Source organism: Leptodactylus fuscus, chromosome 1 (assembly GCF_031893055.1).
Source record: "Leptodactylus fuscus isolate aLepFus1 chromosome 1, aLepFus1.hap2, whole genome shotgun sequence".
NCBI classification, from domain to species: domain Eukaryota; kingdom Metazoa; phylum Chordata; class Amphibia; order Anura; family Leptodactylidae; genus Leptodactylus; species Leptodactylus fuscus.
This window is the reverse complement of record NC_134265.1, coordinates 31,180,745-31,207,654: the sequence shown is the minus strand read 5'-3', so window position 1 is coordinate 31,207,654 and position 26,910 is coordinate 31,180,745. Positions and strand designations below refer to the sequence as shown.

Sequence of the window (26,910 nt, the reverse complement as noted above, 5' to 3'; positions counted from 1 at the left end):
CTACACAATGTTTTATAGATAGGTTCCTATGAGCCCTGACAGTGTCATACACTATGTTTTATAGATAGATTCCTAGGAGTCCTGACAGTGTTATACACTATGTTTTATAGATAGGTACCTAGGAGCCCTGACAGTGTTATATACTATGTATTATAGATAGGTTCCTAGGAGCCCTGACAGTGTCATACACTATGTATTATAGATAGGTTCCTAGGAGCCCTGACAGTGTTCTACACTATGTTTTATAGATAGGTTCTTAGGAGCCCTGACAGTGTTCTGCACTATGTTTTATAGATAGATTCCTAGGAGTCCTGACAGTGTTATATACTATGTATTATAGATAGGTTCCTAGGAGCCCTGACAGTGTTATACACTATGTTTTATAGACAGGTTCCTAGGAGCCCTGACAGTGTTCTACACTATGTTTTATAGATAGGTTCCTAGGAGCCCTGACAGTGTTCTACACTATGTTTTATAGACAGGTTCCTAGGAGCCCTGACAGTGTTCTACACTATGTTTTATAGATAGGTTCCTAGGAGCCCTGACAGTGTTCTACACTATGTTTTATAGATAGATTCCTAGGAGGCCTGAAAGTGTTCTACACTATGTTTTATAGATAGATTCCTAGGAGTCCTGACAGTGTTCTACACAATGTTTTATAGATAGTTTCCTAGGAGCCCTGACAGTGTCATACACTATGTTTTATAGATAGGTTCTTAGGAGCCCTGACAGTGTTCTGCACTATGTTTTATAGATAGATTCCTAGGAGTCCTGACAGTGTTATATACTATGTATTATAGATAGGTTCCTAGGAGCCCTGACAGTGTTATACACTATTTTTTATAGATAGATTCCTAGGAGTCCTGACAGTGTTATTCACTATGTTTTATAGATAGGTACCTAGGAGCCCTGACAGTGTTATATACTATGTATTATAGATAGGTTCCTAGGAGCCCTGACAGTGTCATACACTATGTTTTATAGATAGGTTCCTATGAGCCCTGACAGTGTCATACACTATGTTTTATAGATAGATTCCTAGGAGTCCTGACAGTGTTATACACTATGTTTTATAGATAGGTACCTAGGAGCCCTGACAGTGTTATATACTATGTATTATAGATAGGTTCCTAGGAGCCCTGACAGTGTCATACACTATGTTTTATAGATAGGTTCTTAGGAGCCCTGACAGTGTTCTGCACTATGTTTTATAGATAGATTCCTAGGAGTCCTGACAGTGTTATATACTATGTATTATAGATAGGTTCCTAGGAGCCCTGACAGTGTTATACACTATTTTTTATAGATAGATTCCTAGGAGTCCTGACAGTGTTATTCACTATGTTTTATAGATAGGTACCTAGGAGCCCTGACAGTGTTATATACTATGTATTATAGATAGGTTCCTAGGAGCCCTGACAGTGTCATACACTATGTTTTATAGATAGGTTCCTATGAGCCCTGACAGTGTCATACACTATGTTTTATAGATAGATTCCTAGGAGTCCTGACAGTGTTATACACTATGTTTTATAGATAGGTACCTAGGAGCCCTGACAGTGTTATATACTATGTATTATAGATAGGTTCCTAGGAGCCCTGACAGTGTCATACACTATGTTTTATAGATAGGTTCTTAGGAGCCCTGACAGTGTTCTACACTATGTTTTATAGATAGATTCCTAGGAGTCCTGACAGTGTTATATACTATGTATTATAGATAGGTTCCTAGGAGCCCTGACAGTGTTATACACTATTTTTTATAGATAGATTCCTAGGAGTCCTGACAGTGTTATTCACTATGTTTTATAGATAGGTACCTAGGAGCCCTGACAGTGTTATATACTATGTATTATAGATAGGTTCCTAGGAGCCCTGACAGTGTCATACACTATGTATTATAGATAGGTTCCTAGGAGCCCTGACAGTGTTCTACACTATGTTTTATAGATAGGTTCCTAGGAGCCCTGACAGTGTTCTGCACTATGTTATATAGATGTAAACAAATCTTGGACATGTACCAAATCTTGGACTTTGGCCACTCGAACCCGAAACAAAATGAGTCCTGAGAGGTTCATGTGTAGATTCATTTCTCAGCCCACCACTGATCTGATACTGATGACCTATCCTAAGGATAGACCATCAATATCTATACTTGGACAACCCCTTTATTTAATCTTACTCGTAAATGTAATTTATGATTGATGCTCGGTATCGGGGATCACAACAATGAGCTCCATTTAGTATGGTCTGATTTTTGTTCATTGTCTGCTATAAATGGAAAATATTCACATGAGTATAAACTGGTTTATTCACTCGCCATTATCTCCTGCAGCCGGGGAATGACAAATTAATCTTTGGTAAGAATTGTAAGTACAGGACGTCAAATCGTTGTGTTGATCATAATAGGTTTCATAAGTGCGATATAAAATAATGGCTTCTGTGGAGCTGGAAATGGAAATTGCTTAGATAAAGAATTTAATAAGGTTATTTTGGGTTACGAGAAGACGTCATGTTCTTTACTGTACGGCGTGCAAATTTTATTTTAACCTTGCATCCTGGTAATAGGATATAAGGGTCATATGGGTGATGATCTGCCAAGTGGGAAGCCCACTCAGATCTTGAATGAAATCCAAATGCTATTGTTTTCTCCGTACTTTCGATCAAGTGTAGTACAAGGTATTCAGAAAGTCTTCAGAACCTTTTTTTTTTTTAATGTTGAGGCCTTATACTAAAATTTAAAAAATTCCAGTTTTCCACCATCCATCTCCACTAAATACTCCTTAATGAGAATGCAAAAACGCTATTTTAGATGTTTTTGCTAATTTTTAGGTAGGGAAAAATTTTAATTCGCATGGACATAAGAATTCAGTCTCTTTGCTATGACATTTGAAATTTATCTCTGGTTTCTCCCATTTCTCTTGACCATCTTGGAGATGTTTCTACACAGGGGCGCTAGAATCGTGGTCACAATGGGTACAACTGGGCCCAGAGTAGTGCGGCACCCATGGCCAGCTGGAGAGAAATGGCCACATTTTAGATTTAGGGTAAGTCCACACGGGGTTTTTTGCTTAGGATTTTAGGCCGTATCTGCCTCAAAATCCTGACCAAAAAGACGGCTCCCATTGAAATCAATGGGAGCTGGTCAGATCTTTTTTCCGGGAGCCATTTGTTCCGGTTCCCGGAAAAAGAAGGGAGCTGCTCATTCTTTCAGGCGGATTTGCCTCCTGATTTGGTCTGAAGACACTCCCTCCTGACTAGGCCCATTCATTTGGGCCTAATCTGGAGCAGAGTGCATGGCTGGATGTCAGTGCACTGCACCAGCATCCAGTCACAGCTACCCGTATTTTGGTCTGGGACCTGAGGGGGAGGACCGAAAAACCCCATGTGAACTTACCCTTAGAGTTCTTTTAATAAAAGAAAAGCCAGTTACTTACCTGGGCCATTTAAATACTGTGTTAGAGAACAATGCAGACGGACTACAATTGGTTCTGTGCGGATCACATCCCATGCTACAGCAATTTCTTCCTGATGAACAAAAAAAACAAAACATATATCTCACGGTCTAAGCTAAGAAAAAGCAATTTAAAGAAGTCATTCAGCAAGAACACTTTTTCCATCCCTACAGTCCAGATTCTCCTCTGCTCTGATCAATCCTTCATTTTTAGCTTCTCTTTCAGTGTGCTCAGTTATGATGCCTTTGTCCAGCAGCCTATGTACAGCTAGAGACGACACCACCTTTACCTGCTGGTCTATAGTGTAATAACCTTTATGTCTATATTCTCCTAAATAATCTAAGATAGTGTTTAAGCAAAGTATCTCATTATAAAAAAGTTCAGACCCAGTACCCTCAAAGTAGCAATAAGTTCTAAATGTTAAAAAAAAAATAATAAAACCTCCCATGGAGCTGACATGAGCAGTTAGGCTGTGTTCACGCTAGTGCTGCTGCCGCCCTGGAATGTCCGTCCTAAACCCTGGGGAAACCGGACAGCAGACAGCTTGCCGGTGGCTAGCTTTAAACCCAATCATTTGAATGGATTTTTAAGGGTCCACTCCCACGGAGGAAAATGGTGAGGAATTTGGTGTGGAATTTCAGCGCTGAAAAAAAAGCCTCCCATTGACTTCAATGGGTTCCTTCTAAGGAACTCACTGAAGTCAATGGGAGGTTTTTCTTCAACGCTGAAATTCCACACTAAATTCTTCCCAATAATCCTCCATGTGAATAGACCTTAAAGGTGACCGCCAGTGTGCGTATTCCGCCTCTCCGACTTGGAAACCGTTTTTTTCGCGTGGACACAAAGTCCTGCCTGTAGGACTGTCTTACATTTACATTACCTGTAAAGTGGATTGGATTCTGGTGAATTCCATCCATACATTGCAGCAAAAAATCTGCAGCTTGCTATGTGGGGCCTTAGCCTAAAGCTAAAGTCCCACGTAGTGGGCCACAACTGCAGGAAAAACCACTGTAGAAATGCATCCATTTTTTTTCCCGTAGCGACATTTATAGAAAGTCCTTCTTTGGACTTTCTGTGATAGGTGCTTCAGTTAAAGCGCTTTCTGCTTTAACTGTGTTTAACGTAGCGGTCCATATTTATTTTTCAATGGAAAAATAAAAGCTACATATAAATAAAGCTGTATTTAACACAGGAAAAAAAGAAAAAAAAATGTGTCCAGTCCAGGGCCAGGCAAAATGGTGCGGTCCTGAAGTGGTTAAAGCAGAGGTGACAGGTCAAAAACAACAACAGGAACAGGAATCTGCTCATTTCCCTTTAAAAATGCTGAATGAAGTTGGTAAATACAAAGTTAATATGCCGCAGTACGGCAAACAATCCTGACGCTGATTCATTCAGCGAGCTGGTAAATAAGTCATTTGCTTGTGTTCTACCAATTACTGGCAGGCACATCGGGAAACTATTATAACTTTGCATATAAATCCAAAGTAAGGGACTGTTCACACTATGGGGAAATGGAAGAGGAATTTTAGTTGCACATCCAGCTCAGATTCCTCTGTATTTTCAGTCCCGTGGCTGCACGTAGCAGTATGCCGAAGCAGAGTATTGGCCTTCTGCTGTGACTCTGCAAAAAGTATCAAACCTTGGAATCTCTGTGGCTGAATCCAGCGTGGAATCTTAAACAAAATCGAGCAGGGCGCTTATTCTATGTCCCATTGACTCCCATTGAATAAAATGGGAGGCGGAATCAGGATGGAATCTATTGCTGATTTTGGGGCAGAATCCGTCTCAAAATCAGTGGCGGATTCCACCAAGTGAAACAGAACAGGGAATTCACACTCCTTCTAGCAGGGCTTCGGCTAGTTTCCTGTATTGTATTCTTCTGCTTGATTTTATTATATTGCAAACCTTACTATGTCTCGGTGAGGGCGGGATCACACCTGCGCCTGGTCTCCGCTTTCGGGTATCCGTCTTCTGCTGAGAGAAACTGGACAGGAGACGGAAACCCGGCGATCAGTTTTCAAACCTATTCACTTGTATGGGTTTGCAAAGTGACCGCCTGTGTGCGTGTTCTGTCTCTCCGCAGCTAAACCGTTTTTTTTAATCGGACGCAAAGTCGGATATGCAGGACTTTGTGTCCGGATAAAAAAAATGGTTTCACCGACGAGCGGTCACTTTGCAAACCCATTCAAGGAAACTCGAAAGCGAAGACATTTGGTATGTAAATGAGCAGGTGTGAATCCGCCCACAGCTTCTAATACATCAAAAGCAATAAAACTAGACAAATATAATAAGAAAAATAATAAAAAAAACCTGCAAAATAGATCCAAATTACTTACATCTAGGAAGCTAACATCTATATGTAAATCAATATCCACATCATCGATTGCTCCATATTCCCTGCAACACAGTTTGAGCGTGTTAAAAATAATATCACCAGACACTGCAAAGTAAAAAATCTCTATAAAAACACCCGACAATAAAATACTTAAAAAAACTTTAAAAATTTACTTAAAAAGTGGTGCTTTGAGCACAAAAACATAATTTAATCCCACATAGCTAGATGCAACTACAATATATAGATGTCAGTTCATACAGTGTAAATGGAATCCTGGTCCTGTCTTTTACTTAAAGGGATCCTATCATTAAAACTTAATTTATTTATTTTTTTTAAATGTAGATTGTAAACCCCACATAGAGCTCACAATGTACATTTTTCCCTATCAGTATGTCTTTGGAATGGAAATCCATGCAAACACGGGGAGAACATACAAACTCCTTGCAGATGGTTTTATGCCCTTGGTGGGATTTCAACACCAAGACTCCAGCGCTGCAAGGCTGCCGTGCTAACCACTGAGCCACCGTGTGGCCCCTTAAAACTTAATTTTTTGACCCTACCACATAGGAATAGCCTTAAGAAAGGCTATTCGTCTCCTACCTTTAGATGTCTTCTCTGCATCGCCGTTCGGAATATAATCCGGTTTTCGGCGGTATGTAAATCAGTTCTCTCACAGCACTGGGGGTGGGCCCCAGCACTCAAACAGCACTGGGGGTGTCCCCAATGCTGCCAGAGAACTCTCCAGCTCCACCTCCACCTTCTTCAGGAACGGTTCTTCTTCGCGTCTTCTTCCGGTGGCAGCTTCAAACTTCTAGGCCTTGGGCAAAGCCGACTGTACATGCCTTAAGAAGATGGCCACTTACACAGTATTATAAGCGGCCATTTTCTTGTGGCCGGCAGGCATGCGCAGCTGGCTGCCCGATTCCTAGAAGTTTGAAGCCACCGCTGGAAGAAGACGAGATGAAGACCCGTTCCTGAAGAAGATAGAGGCGGCGCTGGAGAGTTCTCTCTCAGCATTGGGGACACCCCCAGTGCTGTTTGAGCGCTGGTGCCCACCCCCAGTGCTGCAAGAAAATTAATTTACATACCAACGAAAACCGGATTATATACCGAACGGCGGTGCGGAGAAGACATCTAAAGGTAGGAGATGAAAAGCCTTTCATAAGGCTATTCCTATGTGGTAGGGAAAAAAAATTAAGTTTTAATGATAGGATCCCTTTAAGGACTTCAGTTTCCTTCAATCCAACGATTTACATCAATATTGCAACATAATATTAAATGCTTCACAGACTGCAATTCACAACACAACCACTAGATGGCTACATATAGAGACTAGAGATGAGAGAACAGTAAAATATTGGAGATTCGTTTCGAATAGCCCCTCAAAATTCGACTATTCGAACGAATATCGAACCCCATTATAGTCTATGGGGAAAAAATGCTTGTTTCAGGGGATCCCACCATTTGACTCAGGAGAGTCACCAAGTCCACTATGACACCCCGGGAAATGATGCCAACACCCTGGAATGCAACTGGGACAGCAGGGGAAGCATGTCTGGGGGCATCTAACATGCCCAAGTCACTGTATTACGTCTGGATCCCTGTCAGCTTGCAATATGCGGGAGCTGACTTTTTCCCATAGGAATGCATTGACCAGCGTTGATTGGCCGAATGCCATACAGAGTACAGCATTCAGCCAATCAACGCTGGTTCTGCCAGAGGCTCGTCTGTGAGGAGGTGGAGTCTAAGATCGGACCAGAATGGAGACTGCTGTGGACCGATCTTAGACTCCGCCTCCTCTGGCAGAACCAGCGTTGATTGGCCGAATGCTATACTCTGTATGGCATTTGGTCAATGATTGCTGGTCAATGCATTCCTATTCCAAGATTTAGTAGAGCTGGCCGTGCCCTCAGCACGGCTACACCGGAGATGCAGCCAAGCTGAGCGCATGGCCAGCAGTTACACCGGAGATGAAGCAGAGCTGGCCGTGCGCTCAGCTCGGCTACTCTGAAGATGCAGCCGAGCTGAGCGCACGGCCAGCACTGTTACACCGGAGATGAATCAGAGATATAGCAGAGCTGAGTGTGCAGCAGGGTTCAGCACACACTCAGCTCTGCTACATCTGAGATGAAGAAGAGCTGAGTGTGCAGCAGGGTTCAGTGCACACGCAGCAATGCTACATCTCTGATGCAGCAGAACTGAGTGTGTGCTGAACCCTGCTGCACACTCAGCTCTGCTACATCTCGGATTCATCTCCAGAGTAGCAGTGCTGGCTGTGCGCTCAGCTCGACTGCATCTCCAGAGTAGCAGTGCTGGCTGTGCGCTCAGCTCAGCTGCATCTCCGGTGTAGCCGAGCTGAGCGCACGGCCAGCTCTGCTACATCTCGGCATAGGAATGCATTGACCAGCGTTCATTGGCCGAATGCCATACAAAGTACAGCATTCGGCCAATCAACGCTGGTTCTGCCAGAGGAGGCGGAGTATAAGATCGGTCCACAGCAGTCTCCATTCTGGTCCGATCTTAGACTCTGCCTCCTCACAGACGAGCCTCCAGCAGAACCAGCGTTGATTGGCCGAATGCTGTACTCTGTTTTAGCCAACCAATTACTTTTTCCGATTTTTTTTCGATGCCTTCGTTGTCGTAGTTCCTGTCCCACCTCCCCTGCGCAGTTATTGGTGCAAAAAAAAGCGCCAGGTTAGGTGGGAGGGGATACGAATTTTTAATGCGTTTGCCTCGTGGAATTCGATTGGAATATTTGATCAAATATCTATTCGATTGAACAGTGTTCGCTCATCTCTAATAGAGAGATATACAGGAAACATCTCCTGGCAGAATATCGCAAAATCATGTTATTTTCAAAAGCTGATCATCTAGCGGCACACATCTTGTTGAGCCAAGAGGAACGGTGAGAAGGAACGCATTTGTATTTGAAAACCTGAAACTTTTCATAAAAGACATATGGGAAGTATAATGAGGTTTCCAGCAACCTGCTACCATGCTTATAATACTTGGAATAATAGGCAAGATCACATGAGCATGTCAGCCAGTGGCTATTCGCACATTTATCATGACTTTGTATACTACCACATCCTATATACTGTACGCTATATACGGTGTATACCTGAGAGATACAGCACTGGGTCCATAGATTTCTCTCACTGCTGCAAGGTCAGCTTCCAACTGTGGGTGCTTATGAAGTTCTCCATCGTAACTCACCTGCACAAAAGACAACACTTCATGTTAGCAATCTCTGTAGGCGCTGCATCCATTGACTCCACTGCACTTGGAATGTTTTCTCTAGACCCCACCATTCCTGAGTAATCATTTGTTATTTTCAACAGCCAATATGCTAATTAGGTTCTGTAGTGTCAGGTGGGTGGATCCAGTCTAAGACCTCCTACCTGATTATAGAGTGTCCATAGTGTCTAATTAACATAATGGGTGCTATAAGTAACAGAAATGAAAGCTTAGAGACGATGGTGGTTGAACAAAGACATCCAACTACATCAAAATCAATGGAGAAGATCCCATTGAAGAAGATAAAGATCTGGAGTTGGCGGAGGCGGTGCAAGGTCTTCTGTAAGACTACAAAACCCACACTGAGCATTTCCTCACCACCACAGAATTGGCCGCAGTACAAGTTTTTACAGATTGTTAGACCAGTTTGGCAACCATGTTTCGAGGGAAAGAACATCTTTATAAGGATAAGGAAGCATAACAAACATAACAAAAGGATACGGATAAGGAAACATAACAAAAACTCTTGGAAATCCCCTGTGACTGTATTAGAAATGTATGTAAGCGTACGATGCAAAATGTATTGTATTCAATGACGTTGCAGTGCTCATATTTTCATTTATTAACCCATTCAAAGCTGCAGAAAACCGTTGCAGACCTCACCGTTCCAGGTATCAAATATGTTAAATAGGTGGGTGGTCCTGGGTCATCCACCTGACATTAGGGAGTCTATTTAGCATATTGGGTGCTGATGCCTTGGGAACAGTGGGGGCAGTTACTGAAAGATGCAAAGAGTTGGAGTTGGTGGAGGTAGTGCAAGGTCCCCCTTATAGAGGACATCTCTACTGATTTGTCAGTTTTATTAAATATTTGCATTTTCAGAAAAGGACAGCACATCTTTAAAGGGAACCATTCTGTGCCTGTTTGAGGACCGCTAAACCAGCAGCATGTACCCAAACCTGGTGAGCTCAGTCCCTTCCGGCACTAGGTTGCTGACCCATAATACTTCTATGGGCCATTCAAGCCAAGGACTATAGATGCCTCCAGGGGTTGTCATACCATTGGTGCAACCTGTGCAGCTGCAGAGGGCACCAGTAGGCCAGGGGGGCTGTCATGTTAACAACAGCTTTCTACTGTCTATTAGACTGTAAGCACATGACTCAAGTAATGAACCTCATGGCTAACAGTTACCGGTGGATTGTTAGAGAGACCTAAGGGGCCAGTCTATGCTGACATATTGGAAAACAAGGAGCACATAACGGTTCTTGCACAGGGGCCATCAGACGTCGATGTCTACCCCTGCAAGCACCTGGAGCCTGAAAAGCCACATAGATAAGTCTGGGATTAAAAGTTTTATGGGGGGATTTATCAAGTAAAACTGTCTAACATGCCTTGGGCAACATTTATCAATTGCTTTAGACACTTTTACAACTTGCATGGAAAAGGGATGTAGCTTCACAAAAAGCGGGTACAGCTTGGCTGGTAGTAAGTGTGACTTACGTTGTGACGCTGTGCAAAATTAGCTGGAGACGTAAATGTGAATTCTTCAAGATTTTATTGTTAACAAGCACTGTGCATTTCGGACTGAGCCCTTTATCAAGTGCAAATAATGAGTGGCTTGTAGCCTAATACAATGAGATGCTTGAAAACGCGTAGTGCTTGTTAACAATAAGGTCCTGCACCTTGCTGGTATTCCATTGTTGTCGATTACGCATCCCTAGTGTTGGCGTAAAGGGGAAGTTGCTGCCACCGGATCTCGGGTTTAGCTGATTGGGTGTTGTGACATTTCAAGGAGCCAATTTGGCAATCTTACTGTAATGTCTCTGCCTGTTCAGGTCACTGTGCCACCCTCTGTTCGCATGCTGCGGTGCAGGAGGCGTGGGCAGTTTCATTCCTTGCTTAGAGTTTTTGGTTGCACTGTGTGAACATGGCTCTATTTCTGTAATTTAATTTCCACCACACCCATCTTCTGCCCTTGTTTGCCTCAGTTCATGAAGTGGTTAATTCCAGTCTTGCCATGTGATTGACAGCCTATCCACCTAACAACTCCAGGGGGGGGGGGGTTCTTCCTCCCTATTTATTCTTGGCTCTCATTAACATTGCTTGCTATTGCCTTGTGCATGCTGGCTTTTCTCTCGCTGTTTATTCTTGTATTCTGATTCTTGACCTCTGCCTTTCCCTATTCACTACTCTTTTGGATATTGATTTTGGCACTGCATTGCTCGACTGTTACCGAACCCTGGCTAGCTGACCTTCCTTTGTTGTTGTTTGTCTTGTCTACGTTTTGTGTTTCACGTATATAGGAAGGGCCCGTCTCCAAGTTGCCGCCTATTTCTTAGGATATAACCAGGGAAGCAGGAAGGGACAGTGGGAGTTTTCAGCTTAGGGCTCACTGTCTCTTGGGCCCCTTTCCCAGGGTTTCCAGCAGCTACTGGGGAATTCCTCCTACTTCAATTCCCTTACACTAACCTTACCCATTTGTACTGAACTAGTGCACAATATTACCGATCGGTGGTTCTTCTTTATCTTTATTCATAGGTTCACCTCTGCACCAGGATCTCTGTCATTCCGGTCCATGACAGAGAGCTTGACCGCTAAAACAGTGGTTATACCGAGATAGTCGCGGACCCTATTGATAGAGACTGCCAAGTGTCCGCCATTTTAAAACTTAAAGTGGCAGAAAGACTGTGCATTACTTTTTTCTCCCCACCGATTTCTGGGGGTTTCTTCAATGGAGTTTCCGACAAACGCGTCTGGTTATAACAGGGTTAAAAGGAATGGAGCACCTGCAAAGCTTTTTACAGTCACTGTACATAGAATATGATCTACTCTTCTGTAAAATAAATTTCCCATCTCAATAATTAATAGGCCCACATAGTCCTTGCTAGTTTATATACCTTTATATATAATGCATAAGTTTCAAGTGGGTCTGTAAGGGAATTCATTTTAAAGTGAATTAAGAATGCATTAAGGTTCTGTTTCACAAATATTCTGCATGATAAAACATATTGAACCCAAAACTTCCCTCGTCATTTTAGGAATATATACATTAAATATGTATTCCGTAAAAAAAATCTAAAAAAAATCTGAAATCTCAGACGCTAAACCGTGATAATCTACTGCGCAGGAGAACACTCCAAGTTTAATAGACGATAGTTGGGTTATAGAATGGCACATTATAAGGGCTAATAAATAAAATATAAGCAAAGTTAATAAAATATTCCATCACACATTAAAAATATTCGAAAAGAACTTAAATAAGTATTCTTAAGAAATGGGAATAAATCTAAAATCTCAAATTCAAGGCTAAGAGCCGTAAAAGATTCCATGTGGAAGTCGGGTCTTAATTACCACTTTCATTAAGAAGCGGAGGACTCCGTGTTCTTTGATACATGACGCCGTAGGATCCTCACTTTTTTGTGGGGGTTATTTGCCGCAGGCGAACAAATGTAGAGTTAGATTTATACGGGGAGATTAACTTAAAAGAGGTCCGGAATATTCTGTAATAACTCTCGGTAGGACAAAGGAAGATGAGCGAAACTACGCGCAATGTGCTCCTCGGGATATGGAGCTTCCAACAAGTCAGGGTGCCCACAAGTTGGAACGATGAGATAGGTGCCAGATAGCCGTCACAATTTAACCTACATTTACGACTTCCGAGCCCCTTCACTCAGTCTCTAGACTTCTCATCAGTATTTTGGTGTACGGTATTGAGCAGGGTGTCTCCATGGTGTGAACCTATTGGGTCACCAATTTGTGTAAGGGATGTCCGATGGTGTTTGTGAAGTACCTTCAAAGAGAGTTATATGGAAGATGGTACGGAAATTGGAAAGGATGGGATCATTGAATCCTACCCATGGCAGAGGATATCACAAGCCGACTTCACTCATGGGTGGCCATTTTTTTGTGGTCGCTTACGCGAGCATGCACAGTAAGCTCCTGTAGTTCTATGGTCGTCCCCCCCCCCCCCCCCCCGGGCACACCAGAAGAAGACAAATAAAGAGGCCGTTGCTGAAGATGGAGGCGGCGCTGGGGAGTGTTCTCTTGCAGCATTGGGGGCACCCCCATGTCGCAAGGCATACAATGACATGCAACATCTAGGAAACAACTGACGTGCCTGGCAAAGAGACTGGAAGATCTCATTCAACAAGTCAAAGAGCGGCAAAAATTTCATGTGTATCGTGTCACCAGTTCCTTGTACTGAGGAGCACATTTCACAATGTTTCATTCACATTGTTTTATCCTGGCAAGCATTATAACAGAATATTTGGGGCATCTTTCGAGGGAAGTAGCAGAGTGGTATTTGTAATCCTATTCTGTGACCTGGCTTGGGCATCTTGATGTCTTTGGGATTAGCTAATGGAGTGGTCTGGGTATGGGGAAGAGCTGGTTTGTCTGGCTGGGTGCAAGGGTGGGGGGATGCTAACAGTATACCAGTTACTTTGGCCAAAAACCTTAAATATATAAATTGCACAAGCAAAATTCCTTTAGTTGTTCCCTTAGGCTAAGGCTAAACTGGGCAGAAACGCAGCGTTTTTGGGCATTGCGTAAACGCAGCGGAAAAAAAGTTGCGTTTTACAGTACCAGCGTAGTGAATGTAATTTTCTCTAATCCTAGCCCCACACTGCGGGAAAAAAAATGCTGCAGAAAAGCTGTGTTTTTCAAAAACGTTGGCGTGGAGAAGACATCTAAAGGTAGGAGAAGAATAGCCTTTCTTAAAGCTATTCCGACGTGTTAGGGACAAAAAAATGAGTTTGAATGATAGAATCCCTTTAAACAAATGGGCAGAGTGGGTAAAAAAATTCAATAAGTGTTACTCACATCATCAATTCTATACGTCTATCATCAGGGCCCGATAAGTGAACAGCAATAGTGGGGGATCAGTGAGATGAGTAATGCTTATTTAATTTTTTTTAACTCATTTTGCTGAAAAATTGTATTTGGTTAAAAAAAATCCCTTTGATCTTCTCCTATCCTGTAATTCTAATTAAAACTGAGAAAAAATAATAAAAAGAACTTCAGCCATGTCTCCTAAACAACTCCTCATTGTCTTGGATCTAGATAGTTGGCTGCAGCAGGAGCTTCTCCCCTCTGTGCTCAGTCAAGAGATAAAGAATCTCAGTATATTAATATATCAGTGTATTCATTCAGAATCCCCCTATGTGCACACTTGTGTCTAAGCATGCCCCATACTGTACACTACACAGAGCCGTAAGCAGTCGGCTACATGCCTTGTATAGTGGCTAGGTGCCCATACCTGCAGCTCAACTACCATTGAAGTCAACAGGAACTGAAATGAGGATAGGCCACAAAGTAGCACATTCTACTTATAAGGAGTCATGTGGGCAGTCCTGATCTTCTGTGCATCATGCAATCCCATGATCCTTCTGGATTGAGCAACATCCTATCGTCAGATTCAGTGGCATTCGATGCAGTGAGGCGAGGGTTAAAACCTCTGTTCCATCGGCGCATGCGCTAGATGTTATCAGACCAGGTTTGTGATGATGTATCCTGACCTATGAACATCAATCATGCTTGGAGAAGGGTAGGACTGTGTGACTCCTTGGAAGACTGGGACAGTCCACATGACTCTTTACAGGAACCCCAGTCTAATAATATGGAGATGGATTAGGACAGGTTCCCTTTAAAGACCATTACAAAGATTCTGTGTAGATCTTACGATATCACACAATAACTTCACCTGCCCTCCATAGTAAAACTCTTCAGAATCATTATCTCCTTCAGAATCCTCTTCCACTGCACTGCTGTGTCGTGATTCCTGAAAAAAAGAGAAAAACTTGTGATCCTTTGATACATCTAGGAGTCCTATGTATTGTATTCTGAGGAGCGGAGTTGATATTATAACCTTCATAAAGATTCCTTTTAAAGCCACCACCATCCATCTTGGGCAGACAACCACGGCACTGCAGGACATGATGTATCATTGGTACGGTTGTACTGACTTTTGGCTTGTGCCGCACCTTCTACTGCCGACCTGTCCCCTTATGGTATATTAGTTCACTCAAATTCCACTATGTGTACATACCCTTATAATCTGCATGTAATTATTCCATTCAATCACTCACTCAGCATTGGTAAGTCATTAAAGTAAGGAACATTCAGCTACATATCCATGGGCACCAATTGTTAAATTAGGAAAGAATGCACTAGAACAATAGCGCCCCCTTAAGGTCTGATATGGATGCACCCTGTGCAACTGCCTAATTTGTATTCTAGGCAGTTTTATACTTAAGGCCTATTTTTAGGTCATTCATGTCAGGTCGATCCATCACCCAGCACCCTCCCACGATTAGCAGATTGAAGAAACTACAGTACTTAAATGGGTTGTACCAATATGAACTCTTATCCTCTATCCACAGGACATGGAGTAAGTGTCCGAATGCTGGGTTCTCCAGGGATCAGGAGAACACAGACTGAAAGCCCCCTAAGGCCTCCTTGTCAATCGGTGGCAGTGCACTCCATTCACTTCTATGGGGCTACCAGTACTGCAATCTCCGAGAGCACCCACAGCCCCATAGAAATGAATGGAGCACGTTATACAAGTGGCACTCCATTCACAAGCAGGCTTCCGGAGGGCTTTCAGCACAACCCCTTTAAGTGAGTACTGTAGCCTCTTTTTTCTGCAGCTTGCACCAGAGCCTCTTAGGGCTAGTTCACACGCAATTACGCGTGTACATATTTTGACACGCCAGCCGCGACGGGGTGCCGGTGCAGTACACGGCATCCCATCCTGGCTTTCCGCTCCGGATTAGGCCCAAATTAATTTTTAAAAAACTCCATACATAACTGGTATCAAGAATATCTCCGGCTATAAAATGATCACATTATTTATCCTGCATATTGAACACCATTTTTTGTTCATGTCACCTCCTAAACAAAATTTAAAAAAAAAATTAAAAAGTTACAAAATTTTACCAATGAAAACATCAACTCATACTATAAAAAGCAAGCCCTCACACAGCTGCATTACAAATATCACAAAAAAAAAAAAAAACATGTGTAAAGTTGGGATCACCAGGATTTTTTTGACCTTTGGGATAAAAGTAATACATCTATAAAAAAAAAAAAAAAAAAAAAACAAACCCAACAACAATAATATGAGTTTTTCAGTACAAGTTGGTGCCATTAAGAAGTATAATTACTCTGACAAAAAAAGAAGACCTCTATATTGAAAAATGAAATAATGGGGCTTGGGTATGGAGGGGTATGAGCAAGGAAAGAAAAAAAATCTGAGGGTCACAAGTATGTCTTTAAGAGCTTAAAGATGTAATAAAAAATTAAACATCAACCCTGATGTTTGGATCGGGATCGGAAAAGATCGGATAACGATGGGCGATCTAGTAAATTTTACGATTGCGATCAAGTTCCGATACCGCCTAAAAAAAATCGGGAACGGAATTTTGATTCCCGATCGCTCAACCCTACATTGACATTGTACATTGACTTATCTATCTACTCTTCTGCTTCGTCCCTGCTTTACCGTATACTCAGCTTTGCTACATCTCCATTACTGTACATTGACTTGTCTATCTACTCTTCTGCTTCGTCCCTGCTTTACCGTATACTCATCGAAGCAGAAGAGTAGATAGGCAAGTCAACGTACAGTAATGGAGATGTAGCAGAGCTGAATATACGGAAAAGCAGGGACGAAGCAGAAGAGTAGATAGATAAGTCAATGTACAGTAATGGACATGTAGCAGAGATGAGTATATGGTAAAGCAGGGACAAAGCAAAAGAGCAGATAGATAAGCCAATGTACAGTAATGGAGATGTAGCAGAGCTGAGTATATGGTAAAGCAGGGATGAAGCAGAAGAGTCGATAGATAAGTCATTGTACAGTAATGGACATGTAGCAGAGCTGAGTATACGGTAAAGCAGGGACGAAGCAGAAGAATAGATGGATAAGTCATTGTACAGTAATGGAGATGTAGCAGAGCTGAGTATACGGTAAAGCAGGGACGAAGCAGAAGAATAGATGGATAAGTCATTGTACAGTAATGGAGATGTAGCAGAGCTGAGTATATGGTATAGCAGGGACGAAGCAGAAGAGTAGATAGATAAGTCAATATACAGTAATGGAGATGTAGCAGAGCTGAGTATACGGTAAAGCAGGAACGAAACTGAAGAGTAGATAGATAAGTCAATGTACAGTAATGGAGATATAGCAGAGCTGAGTATACGGTAAAGCAGGGACGAAGCAGAAGAGTAGATAGATAAGTCAATGTACAGTAATGGAGATGTAGCAGAGCTGAGTATATGGTAAAGCAGGGACAAAGCAAAAGAGCAGATAGATAAGCCAATGTACAGTAATGGAGATGTAGCAGAGCTGAGTATATGGTAAAGCAGGGATGAAGCAGAAGAGTCGATAGATAAGTCATTGTACAGTAATGGACATGTAGCAGAGCTGAGTATACGGTAAAGCAGGGACGAAGCAGAAGAATAGATGGATAAGTCATTGTACAGTAATGGAGATGTAGCAGAGCTGAGTATACGGTAAAGCAGGGACGAAGCAGAAGAATAGATGGATAAGTCATTGTACAGTAATGGAGATGTAGCAGAGCTGAGTATATGGTATAGCAGGGACGAAGCAGAAGAGTAGATAGATAAGTCAATATACAGTAATGGAGATGTAGCAGAGCTGAGTATACGGTAAAGCAGGAACGAAACTGAAGAGTAGATAGATAAGTCAATGTACAGTAATGGAGATGTAGCAGAGCTGAGTATACGGTAAAGCAGGGACAAAGCAGAAGAGTAGATAGATAAGTCAATGTACAGTAATGGAGATGTAGCAGAGCTGAGTATACAGTAAAGCAGGGACAAAGCAAGAGTAGCCAAGTACAACTCGTGGTAGCCCATGAGATGCTACTTGCAGAAGCTGGGAGCTTGAGTTATGCGAAAAGTGACATTTCCCATAGAAGTTCTCTGTGTGGTGATTAAAAAACAATGTTTTATGGCCATTTAAGTGTTCCCTTGCTCTTTCTATGCATTCTAAAAACTTGTATGTATTTTTTGGTAACTTTTCATAGCTTTTGAAAATGATCTTAAAAAAAAATCCCATTGACTTCCATTAGGAAGTAAGAATTGGGATTGGGATCGTCTGAAAAATGATCGGAAATCAGATTTTAAAAACGATCCTGAAAATTCAAGATCGGCTCAACCCTAAACATCACTATAAAAAGTTTATTTCCAAAAAATTAAAAAAAACTTCCTTTACGATAATATAAAGGACCATGGGCAGCAAAAGATACAAACACAATTACAATCAGTCAAGGGCCAATGCCGAAACCAATGAAGAATTCCTTCTTGAAGTCTATCATTTAGCACAGACATAATGGAAACTGTACCCAATGATGGAGAGGTCCAGTCGGAGAAATTAAAGTCCTGTATCGCTCGCACCACCTCATTTAATATGCAGCCTTCACCTTGTGCAAGAAGATTTCAATTTCAATCAAATGAAATATTAAAATGAATGGAGTCGTGACCTTCCCATGTATGAAGCAAATGGTTTAACTCCCATTTAGACTGATATTTTATGTCCAAATTATAGCTCCGATATTTCTTAGGAAGAGACCTGGGATGCGAGTAATGGATATAGAGCCAAGCTAGGCTTTACAAGCCATCTGTACGATTGCTTGGCAGTGGCATTTGAAGGGTTAATCATTCACATCTGTTCAACTCGACGAATGGGAATCAGAGGATATGGTTATCGTAGATCTTATTAAGAAGCTAGCTTGTTCACCATATGTGATCCCATGTCATTATTATCAGCTCGGTAATACCAATTTAGTGTTATCCAACAGGTGTTTTATGCAAGGTCCATGGTGATGGATCATTTCTGTAATTGTTTTCATTGCACATGCGCCGATGCGATTCAGTGCAAAGAAATAGGAACCAGTCTATCCAGACTAGAGTCCATCTTTGTGGCTTCTCTGTTGTGGCTTCTCTGTTGCCATCCCCATCGTCCTTAGGGTCCTACTGCTTCAGCTCTTCTACCTTTCGCCAATGCTGGCCCATCTACCAATCTAGTGTTATCCAACAGGTGTTTTACGCAAGGTCCACGGTGATGGATTATTTCTGTAATTGTTTTCATTGCGCATGCACCGATGCGATTCAGTGCAAAGAAATAGGAACCAGTCTATCCAGACTAGAGTCCGTCTTTGTGGCTTCTCTGTTGCCATCCTCATCTTCCTTAGGGTCCTACTGCTTCAGCTCTTCTTCCTTTCACAAATGCTGGCCCATCTACCAATCTAGTGTTATCCAACAGGTGTTTTACGCAAGGTCCACGGTGATGGATCATTTCTATAATTGTTTTCATTGCGTATGCGCCGATGCGATTCTGTACAAAGAAATAGGAACCAGTCTATCCAGACTAGCGTCCATCTTTGTGGCTTCTCTGTTGCCATCTCCATCTTCCTTAGGGTTCTACTGCTTCAGCTCTTCTTCCCTTCACCAATGCTGGCCCAGACCACATATGTCAATGACCGATTCAGCCATGGACCACAACAGTTGCCTTACAGCAAGGCAGGTGAAGAAGGACAAGGAAACATGGCTGTCAGGACATTTTTCTCCACCAATTTCAGTATAAAATTGGTAGAAAACGGGCAGACCCAATTATAGTCTATGGGGTCTGCAGGTAACCACTTTTTAAGTGGATAGGGTTTTTTGTTTTTTGGGTCCTCAAGTGGAAGCGGAAATCGGAACACTAATGTGAACCAAGTGTTAGAGCTGCTTTACAGATACACATCACAGCATCCCCGTTAGGTTGCCTATCTGTATAGCCGCCCTAATGACGGTTTGTTAGGGCAGCCAGCGTACAAAAGCCACCCACAAAGCCACATTTGCTGGATGCATCTGTATAGAAAAGCACAGCAGACTGCACTAGTCCATATAGTTAAGAAGGATATACAAATGCATATTGGTCCAAAGCAGACCAAAAGTATGTGTTACGCTAGGTTCACACCTGCATTGAGTTTACGTTTTTTGTGTCCTGAAAAACGGAGACCCAATCCAATTAAAAAGCAGTGGACCCCATAGCCTATAATGGTTTCCATCCAAAAAAGGTAGAGAAAAGTTCTATTTGTAGGACTTTTCTCTCCACATTTTTCAAGCAGAATCTCCGAACAGTCATCGAGCACAGATGTGAACCTACCTAGAATTACTGCCAAATGCTAAGGCTAGGTTCAAATCTGTGTTGGCGTCTCCGTAGGAGTCCACCTAAAATCGGCAAAGAGAAAAAGTCCTGCATGGAGAACGTTCTCTCCACTGGTTTCGGTATGAAACTGGCGCACACCTGATGGCCCCCAATGGACACCCAGTGGATTATATTCTATGGGGTCTGCGGTTGTCCTCGGGTGCTTTTTAAATGGACAGGCTTTCCGTCTTTCGGGTCTCCATGTGGACCTGAACGATGGAGAGCTGAACGACAGTGTGAAACTACTGTAATAGCTTCGGAATTACTTGATCTATAAAATCTATTTACACAGCACCGAAAATCGACTGTTTATACTTCTATTCTAAGAACATTTTGCAATAGAGTCTCATAACAACTTCCCTTATTTAAGGATCTAAAGGAAAGAAACAAGGCAGTCTCATAAGACCTTTAGAAGACTGCTTACATTTCCATATAAGTGCACTACAATACATTACCTCGCCATTTTCTTTCTGTAATTTAGACTTTATGGACAAGCAGCTGGTAATGTCATTGGATTTCCTCAGCTCTGCAAGAGAAAATAAGGAGACTTTAGCACAGCAGGTACGGTGATATTCTACCACATTGCCGGATACTTTACATGACAGCGGCGGTAACAAAGCTGCCATACTGACAAGGCAGAGACCAGAATGATGGGGAGCTGAAATATAGAATCCAAGAACAGCCATATCCTGGAATCTAGAATCCGAAAAAAAAAGGGCCACATCCAGTAATCTAGAATCCCCCCCCCCCCAAAAAAAAAAAAAAAAAAGCTACATATTGGAATCTAGAATCCAAAAACAACCACATCCTGGAATCTAAAATCCAAAATCTGCCACATTCTGGAATCTAGAATCCAAAAACAGCTACGTACTGGAATCTAGAATCAATAAAATAAAATAAACAGCTACAAACAGATACATCCTGAAATCTAGAATACAAAAACAGCCACATCCTGGAATCTAGAATACAGAAGAAAGAAAGGGGAAAAAAAAAAAAAAGCCACATCCTGGAATCTAGAATACAAAACAGTTGTATCCTGGAATCTAGACTCCAAAAACAACTACATCATGGAATCTAGAATCCAAAAACAGCTACAAACAGATACATCCCAAAATCTAGAATACAAAAACAGCCACATCCTGGAATCTAGAATACAAAAACAAAACAAAACAAACAAAAAAAAAACAGCCAAATCCTGTATCTAGAATACAAAATCAGTCACATCCTGGAATCTAGAATACAAAACAGCCACATCCTGGAGTCTAGAACAAAAAAAAAAAAAAAAAAACACATCCTGGAACCTAGAATCCCAAAACAGCTGTATCCTGGAATCTAGAATCCAAAAACATCTACAAACTGGAATCTAGACTCCAAAAACAACTACGTCCTGAAATCTGGAATCCAAAAACAACCACATACTGGAATCTAGACTCCAAAACCAACCACATCCTGGAATCTAGAATTAAAATTAAAAAAAAAAAACAACCACATACTGGAATCTAGAATCCAAAAAAAACAACAACCACATACTGGAATCTAGACTCCAAAACCAACCACATCCTGGAATCTAGAATTAAAAAAAAAAAAAAAAAAAAAAAAAAAAAAACAACTACATCCTGGAATCTAGAATCCAAAAAAAAACAACAACCACGTACTGGAATCTAGACTCCAAAAACAACCACATCCTGGAATCTAGAGTCCAAAAAACAACCACATACTGGAATCTAGAATCCAAAAAAAACAACCACATACTGGAATCTAGACTCCAAAACCAACCACATCCTGGAATCTAGAATTAAAAAAAAAAACCAAAAAAAAAAACACAACTACATCCTGGAATATAGAATCCAAAAAACAACAACCACATACTGGAATCTAGACTCCAAAAACAACCACATCCTGGAATCTAGAGTCCAAAAACAGCCACATATTGGAATCTAGAATCACAGAGCAATGACACCAGCGTAAAGCGGCGGTACAGAGTTCTATGTAGGTTTTCGCACTTGCCAGCTCTCCTATCCTATCCAAATCCTATATTAATAACCCAAGATGAAATCAATTTCAAGGTGTGTTGCTGACATTAGAAAGGAATATGAAAGCTTTTTGTGCTTCCCAGTGACAGCATACAGAGAGTAATAAATTGCCGGATTACTTCAGCCCAGTGGAGCAAGTAAAAAAATATATATACCATGACTTCAACTGTTTTCTCCATTGTGATTGATTAGAGACAATTCAGACTTAATGCTGCTTTGAGGACAGACTGATAGTGAGACCTTCGTCTATCGATCAATTTATAGGAAAATAAATACACTTGATAGCCCCCAGATGAAGGGACAGGATCTGGCCACTGGCCATTGCCGTGATTATGGATGATCTGGCATACAATACTAATTCTCAGGCAACCATAAATGCATAATAAATAGAGATGAGCGAGTAGTATTGGATGGAATACCTCCCCGCCATAGGCATTCATGTAAGCGGCCGAACACCAGGGGGTTAAGCACATCGAATATTCGATGCGTTTAACCACTTAGTATTTGGCCACTTACACAAATACCTATGGCGGGGAGGTATTCCATCCAATACTACTCGCTCATCTCTAATAATAAATCGTTACAATACCTGGCGCCCTCCCTTTAAAGCCTTCCGATGCAGCTCTTCCAATTCTTACATCTCTATTGATTTCTGTTAAACGGCCACCAGCTAAACCAGACTTAAAGTGGTTGCCCCGCGAAGAACATTTATTGCCTATTCACAGATAAATGTCCGATCACTGGGATGACCTCCTTTAGACTAAAGAGGGGGTTATCCATAATTAGAACACGTGGTTGCTGTCTTCTTTTCACGAAGTGACAAGTTTACTTGTATAGCATTACACTTTTGACAGACCACACTTTTGACAGACAGATGTCTTCTGTCGGCCATCACAAGTGGTTGTTCTTGTTAATTTTTGGAATGATGGTCAACAGTATTCTCCATCAACTGAAGTCATTGGGAACTGAGCTGTAGCGAAGGCGTCTACAAGGGATGGAGAAGCTTCTGTCCTATATAGTAGATAAAATGAGCACCGGATGCAGCTTCATACGTTTGATCGCTGTGTTAGCCAGCTGTCAACCCCCCATCGATCAGGTATTTATGGCCCATCTTAAGGATCACCCCTTTAACCATTCCTGATCAATTGTTACTGTAGACAGCAACATGGTGGTATTAAATAATACACCATTGTACGGCCTCGACACTTTGGTTATAGAAGATATCCTCCTGAGGGACATTTCCAAGGAAGTCTACCACAAGGTAGGCATATTTTACTATATATTTTTGTATAAAAGCATTGTACAACCATGCCATTCTCGATGTACTGTCCTTAGACAGCAAACCCAATGGTCATGCATGGTAGTGCAGGTAAAAAATATACATTGCTCTTTAATCCAGCATCCCTGTTGATTCATTCGATTGAATGATTCTTCCAGCCTCCATTATTGTTCCCATTTCAGCATCTGTTACCTCTGACAGATCTAACCTTTGAATTGACAATCTGTTCCCATTGGCTACCACCCAATTTTAGCACCTGGGTCTTCTCCGTTACTGGTTCCATTCCGATTTGTCGATACCTTGTCTCCATTCCTTTTGGCTTGCCTTACAGTTTCTGACTCTTCTCCGTTCCTTCCAAAATCCCTATTCCGTCTAAGCCCCTTTTCCTTTGATGCCAAAATGTTGATATTCCAATGTTTATTACGCGTATTTTCCTACTGGCTCGCATTTTAGAACCTGTCCATCTGACTTACATCCAAAACCCATTCCAATATTTTATGCTAATGGTTCCCAACCAGCATCCGGCTTCTTCTCCGAAAGCCTTGATTCCATTTCAACCTATTATATCTCTAAATATATATGGATACATGTGTATTATTCCTACACTCTACATCTTCTTGTACCTCTAGTTCACTTCTACTCCTAATTATGGCAGAAACGTCTTTGTATCCTTTTGTTTGACAGAATAATTCCTCGCACAAATCAACAACTTTGGCTTGATGTGCACATTTTATTGCTGAATGTATAACCGTAAAGAATGATGGATGGTTTATGATCGAGCTTATGGGAACGTGTGTATTTAAATCAACTTTCTGTATATTCTACGTGGCATGAAAATTAGTGGCCCATGTAAAGAACTATAAAAATTTTAGCTGTGATCAGCCCTCATGAATGATGAATAACATACATTAAGGTCACACCATACAGAGTGCGCACTTTAAAATGCATTTCGATGGTGAATGTATAAATGGGGCATCGGAGAGAACTTTGTGACCTGTTTTACTGTGGAACGTAGCGACGGGCGTTATGTTGTTCTACCTAATTGTGCACAGAAATGTTGTAAGACTTGTCGGATATGACTTACTGTACTAAGTAATAATACTGTATGTCTTTGGGCCGTTGGCTAAGGAGTGGAGGAATGAATGGAATGAAACACTCTCCAGTGAAAGTCTGGGAAGTTCCGCATCGTCCTGGACAGAACGTAGGTGTACGCTAGTGGGCAGGTGTGAAAAAAATTCAGCAAAATGTTAATAGAAGACTGGACCTGTGGTTAGAAACAAAGACCCCTTCACCGTCCCTTTTAAACAATAAAAAAAAGAATCGGAACACCCTTTTTAGAAAATGTTGCCACTCACAAAATTCAGCAGAATGTTCCAACAAAGACTATAAGTTATTCATACAATATATGTATACACTTAAAATGGCAGGTACTAATCATAGTATATAGTATATACACAGTCTAGTCCTTTTAATGTGACCACCGCCTGCTTCTGATGTCAATGTTAAATAACCAATCGCAGAAGGCGCGTGTCATCAGCCATCTTGGGGCACTCATCATTGCGGAAGGCACGATGGATCAACACAAGTATGTATCTATCCTTGCGGACTATGTTGACCCCCTACATGCGAAATGTTTTTCCTCAGGATGATGGCATCTACCAGCAGGGCAATGCAACGTGTCATAAAGCTCGCTGTGTACGTGCGTGGTTCAAGGAGCTCCAGGATGAGTTTACCGTACTCCCTTGGCCAGTAAATTCCCCGGACTTGAACCCAATCGAGAATCTGTGGGACCACCTCGACCAGATTGTTTGCGCCTTGGAAGCTGAACCGCGTAACCTTGCGCAGCTGGTCATGACACTGGAGTCGGCATGGTTCAACATCCCAGTGACCATCATCACAACATCCCCTCTCTTCCTGCACGTCTCGCAGAGGTCCGCTCCGCCAAAGGTGGTTATTCTGGATTTTGGCAGGTGGTCACATTAATGTGACTGGACAGACACCCCCGGAGCCATCGGCAAAGGGGGACATGACTTTGGGATGGGGGAACCAATAACTCCTGCAGTTTCTTCTTTGTGCAGTAGTTGTGTAGATTTATACAGAATGGTTCAGCTTTAACGGTATATCTGTGTATATTCAGCTTTAGGAGTATATAGTGCTTAGTGTGTCACTGTAGGGAGGGAGGAGTTAGGAATAGATGTAACTTCCTGTCTCATCCACCTTCATCCTCTTTCTCATCACAAGACCTGGATGAAGCATGTCTGCTGTATCAGGGAGTATAAGACTGGGGTCTATCACTTCACACAGGACTGGTGTGACCACATTCATATTACACAGCACTACTAGTGTAGTATCACCAACTATACTGTATATGAGGCAGTATTACCACAAGATGTCTGCAGTTATGTCCTCTCATGGATTTACCCTACATACTGCAGACATGGCTGAGTCTCCTCATGTATTTACCACAGACACTGCAGACATGGCTGATGTATCATATATACTGCAGTATTACCTCAAGATATGTACAGTCACAGTGTCCCCTCATGTATTTACCTCACACTGTAGACATGGCAGATATATCATATATACTGCAGTATTACCTCAGGTTATACATGAGTCCCCCTGCGAACTTCCGGTTGGCACATGCGCAATGGAAGGGCGGCAAGAAGACTTCCTGTTCCTTAGTGAATTAACCAGGGTTGGGTATGTACTTCAGGGTATGGTCCTCGGGTTACGACGAGCCTGCTGCAGAACCTCATTTTCTGAATGCTATACAGTGTATAGCATTCGGCAAATGAAGGCTGATTGTGTAGCAGGCTCGTCCTTGCTACGAGCAGGTAAGTATGCTGTTACCAGTTGACTTTTTCTCATTGAAATGAATAGACCAGCGTTGATTGGCCAGTTGCCAGTGATTTGGCCAATCAACGCTGGTTCTGCCAGAGGCTCGTCTGAGGAGGCGGAGTCTAACATCGGACTATTCATTCCAATGAGAAAAACTCTTGCCTGCCTGTAGCAAGGACGTGCCTGCTGCAGAATCAGTGTTCATTTGCCGAATGCTATACATATATATAGCATTCGGCAAATGAATATATATATACTGTATAGCATTTAGCAAATGAGGTTCTGCAGCAGGCTCGTCGTAACCACGAAACAGTATGCCTATACCCCTGCTAGACATGGCAAACTCTCAAAACCGGAAAGAGATCTTCGACCGGAAATAGGAAGGGCGGGACTTAATCCTTTGTTATTGTTGTCAAAGGGGGACTCATGTATATATAGTCACAGTGTCCCCTCATGTCACACACTGCTGATATATAATGTATACTTCAGTATTACCTCAAGATATATACAGTCAATTA

At 42.0% G+C, this 26,910-nt stretch overlaps 1 protein-coding gene across 1 annotated transcript in view; it reads right to left on the bottom strand.

The window, feature by feature from the left end:
* PARP8 (poly(ADP-ribose) polymerase family member 8) overlaps positions 1–26,910 on the bottom strand; it is a 216,765-nt gene that overhangs the window by 58,315 nt on the left and 131,540 nt on the right. The window contains exons 5-9 of the mRNA XM_075269267.1: positions 20,695–20,765; positions 14,729–14,806; positions 8,912–9,006; positions 5,792–5,852; positions 3,438–3,528 (exon numbers count right to left, since the gene is read on the bottom strand). Coding sequence (XP_075125368.1) covers positions 3,438–3,528; positions 5,792–5,852; positions 8,912–9,006; positions 14,729–14,806; positions 20,695–20,765 — 396 coding nt within the window. The remainder of the gene's footprint in view (positions 1–3,437; positions 3,529–5,791; positions 5,853–8,911; positions 9,007–14,728; positions 14,807–20,694; positions 20,766–26,910) is intronic.